At 41.2% G+C, this 7,831-nt stretch overlaps 1 protein-coding gene across 1 annotated transcript; it reads right to left on the bottom strand.

The window, feature by feature from the left end:
* Positions 1–560: 560 nt before the first annotated feature.
* Positions 561–7,514, bottom strand: fbxo2 (F-box protein 2). Its single transcript, XM_031839649.1, has 5 exons — positions 6,620–7,514; positions 5,243–5,369; positions 4,106–4,198; positions 3,887–4,025; positions 561–1,702 (listed from the first exon to the last, which is right to left on the bottom strand). The coding sequence occupies exons 1-5, from the start codon at positions 6,654–6,656 to the stop codon at positions 1,568–1,570; spliced, it is 531 nt and encodes a 176-aa protein (XP_031695509.1). The 5' UTR covers positions 6,657–7,514; the 3' UTR covers positions 561–1,567.
* Between the last annotated feature and the right edge of the window lie 317 nt (positions 7,515–7,831).

Genomic DNA, 7,831 nt, shown 5'->3' with positions numbered 1-7,831 from the left:
TGGTCCCAGCTATAAAGGCTGCCTCTCTTCTTTGGCTGTGGTCCCTCTCTGTGCCTCTCCTCCCTGCCTCCTGTTTGGAGGACCTGGAAGCTGCTTTGTTTTGATTGTTTATTTAGTTAGTGGTAGTTTCAATAAATGTCTATTACTTTTATACTCGTCTTGTCTCCCTCATGTTGCGTCCTTTTGAGCCGGGTCGTGACATATGTTTAACTAACATGCTCGTATCAGACTAAAGTGATCCTGATAATTCACATCCAGCTAAATTTGCGCTTTCACCAAAAGTCATCTTGAGTAACAGTGCGCTCTTATTTTGACTTTAAAAGGAAGTTGAATAGAGTGTTGAAACCATCATCAGTGTCCATATGATTGGCTTAGAGCTGATCATGTGATTGCAGGTTAGAATGTGGATCTTGTGGATGCAACAAATACCCGGATGTTTGCTGAAATCGCAAAATGCATTGCGGCTCTTCAGACTTTACAAAAGCACTCTGCGAGGCAGACGTCTACAACAGTGAACCGTTTGGATTAAATCATTACGAATGCTGGCAAATGATTTAGATGTAGCACTAAAATACTTAATCATTTTTAATTTGGATTTTTTCAATTTTACATGCAATATAACCGCAATGAGTTTAATTCCAGTCCTGGGGCCTTTGCTGCATGTCATACCCGTCTCTTTATCTCTCCCCGGTACTGTCCTGTCAAATGAAGGCAAATATACACCCAAGAAATAGAAGAAATAGTTAATTGAGTGGAAGAGGTAATGTTTTACATTTGTGATTAGCAATTTTCAACCATCATGCGATGCAGAGAAGTCTCATTGCTTGAGTGTACTTTAGTGTAAACAGTCTGCTGGTATTGGCACTTAGTTATTCATTTAGTAGGCCGTATGCAGTACATACTGTAAACTTACTGATTGAGTATGTACAGTAGAATGAAATACATTATGTATATTAAATCATCAGTCGGTGTGTAATAAAATAGCTACGCATATTTACTTAAGCACTGTACTTAAGTTACATTTTCAAGTACTTGAACTTTACCTAAGCAGAAGTATAAAGTGGCATTAAATGGGAATACTCAAGTAAACTACAAGTACCTCAAATCTTGAGTACCTTGAGTACATGTACCACTGCTCGCAAGGGAGTAAAAGATAACAGTCACTTCTTCGAATCGAAGCTCCAACTTAACAAAACAGGCAATGATGTAGTTGAACATTTATTTCATCATTTTAATTCCAATCTGAGTGTTACACCACCTCCACCCAACCGACCATTAATGACTGTGTTGCAAGCAGTAATTGTTATATTTCAAAGTTAGTAAAGTGACCCCATTTTTTTTTTGTAAGTACAGTCTTCATAGCAGCAGTATGTTTCCACAGCAACAGCATTATGCATGATATACGGAGGTGCTATGTGCACAAGGCAAAGCTGGTCCTCTTGAAACCTGGAGACCTCCACGCCAGCCTGGAGTCTTTACATTACTCCAGTTCTCCTTCTTCCTCCTCTACCTTTCAGTGTTCATAACTACTTGATTGCCGCCTCCTTTCTCCCCCTCTTTCTCTCGTTCATATCTCGACCGTAACAGTGCTCCCAGTGACTCGGACTCCGAACCAACCGTCCCAGAACTTGGCGTCTTGTCCTCCATGTTCAAAGGTGATGAAACGCATTCCAGGGCCATAGTCGGTGAATGTATGGCTGACCTGGAGTTCAAACAGAGAGAGAGAGACAAAACCACAGTGATCTGTACAGTCCGGTGTTATTGTGGATGACAGAAACGACAGTGTCAATCATGACAACGGTCATTCATAAAGCTGAACGTGGTAGTCATTTTAACCCAAACCACGATGTTTCTCGGAGCTTAAAGCTGCAGTGTGGGACTTTTATATATAAATAAACATCCGCTACATTCAAGCCTCAGCGAAACGAGTTCACGCAATGCTGATTAAGCCTATCTAGATGATTGGGAATGCTCTGTTTTGCAGTATGTCCGGAGTTGTGGTGTCTGTGGCGACTTTCTCGTGCTGGCGCACTGAAAGTGATGCGTTTTAGGTCAACCAGCCAGAGCTCAAGAGGGCAGGAAGGGGATGAGAGACCATAACGAAACAGCATCTCAGACAACCATCTTAACAGTTCACATATCTGCCGAAATACTGCAACCCGTCTCACATTCCTGGAGGATTACTTTGCAACAAGGATGCCAAATTTGTGCTATTGACTTAGCGATCGTCGTGAGAAAAGATAAAATAGTTGCCGCCATGATCATTTTCCAGGGTTGTAAAAATCTGTTGTGTTTTGGTGCCTTATAAGCCTACAAACACATGAATCTGTTTACTTCCTGTATTGTATTTAGTTGTCTCACCAGTACCTTAAAAAACAGGCCACCACCATCACAAGTCCCTAGACCGTTTAAACCTCTGGATGTTTTTTGGTCTAAACCCAAACCATGATCTTTCCCTAAAACTAATCAAGTTGTTTTTGTGCCTAAACTGTTGTCACGTCATAAAACAGATTTATATTTTGTAACGGTTTTATAAGGTGCAGAGAAATGATGTCCAGTAGGGGTGGGGAAAAAAAATCGATACAGCATAGTATCGCGATATTTTGCGTGGCGATATTGTATCGATACACGGACGCCAAGTATCGATCTTTTGTTATATAAACTATTTAAAAAATAAAAAATAAAAAATTACTTGAAAAATTAAATCAATTGCTTTTTCAGTCCACTAGATGGTGCCGAGTTATTTTCTGGTGAGGTCAGCAAAGGTCCCGGGTCAGCGTGATTGGTAGGAAGTTGGTCAAAACAAAGATAGAGACATCTGGCCTCACAACGGGGTTAAATCTGCCAACAGTAGCCAGGCTCATGGGGAGAGTGCAGCGCATAACTGGCTCAATGCCCTTGACGTCCACGCATCGCAAGTTATACTGAGTTGTATAACTCTTATATCCTACTTATATAAGTTATAGTTCATATACTGAGTCCACACGTTTGCATTTAGTTAAGTTGGACTGTGTAGTAATACAAACGGTTCAGTTTGTCAGGTGCAACATTTATGACATTGTTGGTCAGTCTGTCTGCTTGACAATCCTATTTTGCTGCAATAAAAATGATTGAAGTGAGATGAACAGACTGAAAACTTTATCTAATTAGATAAAACATGTTGACAGTTTTCCTTTGGGGACATAATTTGAAGTTGAAAAAAGTAATAAATCGCAATATAGGCCTATGTTATCACAATACTCAGAATATCGCAGTATCGTGATAATATCGCAGTATCGTGATAATATCGTATCGTGACCTAAGTATCATGATAATATCGCAGTATCGTGATAATATCGTATCGTGACCTAAGTATCGTGATAATATCGTATTGTGACCCAAGTATCGTGACAATATCGTATCGTGACCTAAGTATCGTGATAATATATCTGGTATCGTATCTGGTGATTCCCACCCCTGCTGAGAGGGTCATCAGATCAGCCTCTATGTGTTGTCTTAGCAGGACACACAACATATGTTGTTGTTTAATTTGAAGGATTTGTTCATGTGGACCCAAGTGTGTCAGGGTGTCCTTACATGGGTCTATACGCCTCAAAGGATCCCTGTTTTTATTCAGAGCATTAATATATCAACAAACGTTTCGCTATATAAAGATATAGTGGAGTGACGTCTGCCTAAGCAGAGAATGAAGTCTCTCTCTCTCTGTATACTGTTATCTATGCTTTGTTTACGTAGCCGGCCGGCGACACAGCCTTATAGTGCATGTGAGCATGTCCCACTGGCTATCAGCGCTCGTACGGCGGTTACAGCTGATCGTCATGGAAGCGTAGGGCCCCACCCACCTTCAGGTCCCCCCCTCAGGTAAACACCCCCCGTGTAGGCCTACCTGCTTCCACGAGCAGTCGTCAGAGTCAGGGTCGAGAGTCACCGGCTCGGGTTTGAACTCCTGTATGACCTCTTGGTTCTCATCCAGCAGACACACGGTCATTTGGTAGGCGCAGCCACAATCCGTCCTCCCACAGTACCTGCGTAGTAAGACGTCCGTTAACCAGTGACCAGTGCTGCCTACAGAAGGTGCGTGCACGTCAGTCCACCTCTGTCTCACCAATCTTCCACTGTCACGGCCGGCTGAGCGTCCAGCTGTTCGCTGGAGTAATCCTCCGCTAACAGGTCGATCACCTGTCTCTTCAGACACAGACTATAGGACACACATTTGTTTGTTTCAGAAAGCAGGAGGATTTTGGGTGAAATAAATAGATGAGAAATAATTAAACATACTGAAATATATAATAAATAATGGATAATTTGTGAAAATTCTATATTTTTCTTGTACTTTATTTTTTTTATTGTCAAAGAAACAACAATAAGACAATATTTGTGATAATATAAGCAAAGCAAACTCAAAGACAGCCTTTAATGAAAACTTAAATACATTATTTTTCCACCTTCAGTCAGCTATTTGTAAGTTCCCTCTCAACATACATTTTGCTTCATGGTTTTGCATGAGTTCTGTAAACATAATTAAGTTTTAAATTTTAAAGCTGATTTAAAAAACATATATCACTCTGACACACAATCCCGTTGGCTAACTTTGGAGTATAATGTGAGTCTTTTCTTATTTCTCTCAGACAGTGTACTTCAAACACTGATTATTTTTCAACAGTGAATATCACGTCTTTATTAAGCTGTTCTCTTGTCACTTAACTCCTCCCCAACGTGTGACTGCGTATTGATCCATACCACCATATATTTGAATTCAAGCTGCATAATAATACATTTGGAGACTGGGTAAATTCATCCAACTTCAAGATCTTCATTTTCCTCCCATTCCATATGAAAGAATTCAAAAGTCTATCAAATGATTTTAAACTCATTTGAAATAATTGATATAGGTCAAATGTGAAATAATAAGAACAAGAACAACTATGGTAATATATTCATGCCAACTGTATTTGTAAGCTCTAATAAAGATAATTGAAACATTTCCATCTGCTAAAATATAAATATGACAGATTCATATTCTTTGGGATTATAGGTTCAACTTCATTTTTTTCTAGATTCCTTTTCAATGTATACCAATCTTTTGAAGCAGGTTGTACTTAGGAGGATTAGAAAAGTAGCTTATAAAAATGTACAAACGAATACAGAAGGTCCGTAGATACGTGTAGCTGTGGTGAGCAGCGCATTGTATTTACAGTATTCAAACATAGTCACGTGACTACATACAGTAATAAACACTCACTCAAAGGAAGTTGCAAAGTATGTGGTCACTCCGTCCATGCAGAAGTCGTAGCCGCAGTCTCCCGGCATGTCCTCCACCTTCCACTGACTCCCACCATTCTCCGTCAGCTCCCAGAACTCCAGCTGGTCTGGGAGGGAAATGCACTGCCAATAGCCGTACTGTGTTGTGTTTCAGTTAAGTTTGACTAGCAACAAAAGAGGCTCAGGAGTGTCAAAGTTGATTCTTGACTTTGGGAGTGTAATTTTAAGCTACATTTACTGGCTTTGTTCTTAGGCGCGTCGGCCTCATCTCAAGGGGCAGCTTATGATGGTCATGATTATTTTGTCAGTATGCTAGATTTGGGTATTTTCAGGAATAGTTTTGGGGGGTAATACCTCACTTTCTGGCCAAGACTTATATAAGCAGATAGATACAACTCTGTTAAATGTAGGTTACAACCAGGACATGGTAAATCAGCAAGTTTTACTACTTTTGGACGCTGTTTCCCATTGTTTCCAGTCTTCGTGCTAAGCTAAGCTAACTGTCGCCTGATGGTATTGCCTTGTATTTAATATACAGACATAAAAGTGGTATCCATCTTGTAAATAACGTGAATCGTGAACAATGTTGAAGTGTTTCTTTCGGGCCGAGCCCAGCTTCAGCTCTGTGTGGAGCCCAGCGTGGTTGATGCAGTGAAGAGCAATCAATGCTAATCTATTTACAGTCAGACGTTCTTGAATGTAGCCTGTTTGTGTGCAGACTCATGCGCCCAGATTAGTAGGTGGATGTTTGGCCACTTTGAAATATATTTTTATTTGCAAATAAAAATAGTGGCCGACACCGACCTTTTGTAGCCACTGACCCGTCCAGATCTTTATCAGAACATAGCCCCCACTGCAGGGAGACGGTCTCAGATGCTCCCCATAGAAACACTCTTATTCAGAGTGGGGGGGGGGGGGGGGTTACTTAGCCTGACACACGTTTTCCAAACCAACCAGTGAGTCTTCATCGTTTCAGTCTTTTTTCATGAAAAATACTGTTCACTTCAGATAAATCATGAATCTTGCGAGTTTGGAATGGGCTCATTGTTGCCACTTGTGGCCATTGGAAGTAAAAACGCCCTCTACAACTGCAGTTCTCGCCAACTGTCAAGTACCAGTGGGTGTTTTCCGGCCGCAGTAATAAGCACATGGCGGCTTAGGACACCACAGTGAGGCGAATAAGACACCGCACTAGAAAACCTGGATTTAGAAACCATCTGATTGGATTTTTACAGCTTAGGTACACATATAATATTTTCAGTCACAAAAACTCCTTTTCCTCCCATGTGGCAGGCCGTAGACTAGAAGCACCCCTGATCCAGTTACTTAGTTGCAGATGAAGAAAATAACCTCTTACCTTCCCCGCTGGGATTCTTCAGCAGGTTCTTGCCCATGATCACAGCTTAAACAGAGAAGGCTGAGCCTGCAGAAACAAGAAACAGCTATAGTTAGTTCAATAAATTGTCTCTGCTGCAGTTTCTATCAGGCTGTCTGGATCCCATCCACCCTCTCGAATCAGGCATTGGTTCGTCGCCAGCCAGTGGTATTGTCTGTGTGTGTGTGTGTGCCATGAGACTTTGCAAGGCGCTTATATTTCTGGCAGTGGACAGATGCGGTCATCGTGGGAGCATCACAAACGTGCAAGATGCAGTGAAAAAGCTTTGCAGGTGTGTAGTTGAGATCAAAATGATGGCCAAGTTTGAAGAAAGCTGCGGCCTGGGCAAAAAGAGCCCCCCCGCCCCTGGCTCATCTCGCAGATGGTCTGATCCCATTGTAAGATGATCCCTATTTCCAAACTGCATCTGCGTCCTCTCCAGGAGAATGCTACCACATCCTCATATTAATTCCTCCAAACACTCACAATCATACAAGGATCATCTGACAATGAAGCTTTAGAGTCTAGACCGACTGAAATATATGATATCTTTAGAATAAATCCATGTGGACACAAATATGTACTGACCTACGCGGTTTTGGGTCCAGCAGGATTTAAAAGGTCGGAAATAAAAGCAGCCCATGTGAAGGTGGACCCTGAGTCCCACACCACAACTCTAATACCCCGTCTGCTGACTCACAGCACAACAGATGAACATGCTGAATAGGAGGTATCACAGAGGATCAACCTGTCATCGGTCAGCAGGAAAACAATTCGGGACAGCACTTTGCAATGGGAACCAGTGGTTCGAGGGCCTGTTTTGAGGGTGTCCTCTGGGACACTGAAATGCAATTTACTTGAAATGATTCAACAAAGATATGACTATAAAAATAGTATCGTTGATCTTTTACTAAACACTATTACCTCATGTATAGTGTACATACCAGATCCGAAACCCCAAAATATTCCAGTTTTTTTTAATTTTCATCAACTTTGCACCTGTGTGCCTAACTTTATACTTAATGGTTTGTGATATTTAAATAAGTCAAACACAAACAATGTGTCCATAAAGATGTTTGTCTGAGTCCCAGAGAACGGATAAGATTCTACACTATACCACAGTGCTTCAAACACTACTTAGTTGCATATTTGTCCTGCACTTCAAGGCTCATACATATATACAGTATATACACA

This window comes from Anarrhichthys ocellatus, unplaced genomic scaffold (genome assembly GCF_004355925.1).
Source record: "Anarrhichthys ocellatus isolate YVR2014 unplaced genomic scaffold, GSC_Weel_1.0 scaffold1813, whole genome shotgun sequence".
Classification (NCBI taxonomy): Eukaryota; Metazoa; Chordata; class Actinopteri; order Perciformes; family Anarhichadidae; genus Anarrhichthys; species Anarrhichthys ocellatus.
Note: the sequence above shows the minus strand (reverse complement) of the source record. Positions and strands in the feature narration are given on the sequence as shown.

Excerpts from the sequence above, each read along its gene's own strand:
- fbxo2 (XM_031839649.1), bottom strand. The coding sequence starts at position 6,656 with ATGGGCAAGAACCTGCTGAAGAATCCCAGCGGGGAAG. Across the intron at positions 5,370-6,619 it reads GAAGAATCCCAGCGGGGAAG|ACCAGCTGGAGTTCTGGGAG; the intron begins GTAAGAGGTTAT and ends TTTCCCTCCCAG. Across the intron at positions 4,026-4,105 it reads GCCGTGACAGTGGAAGATTG|GTACTGTGGGAGGACGGATT; the intron begins GTGAGACAGAGG and ends CTTACTACGCAG.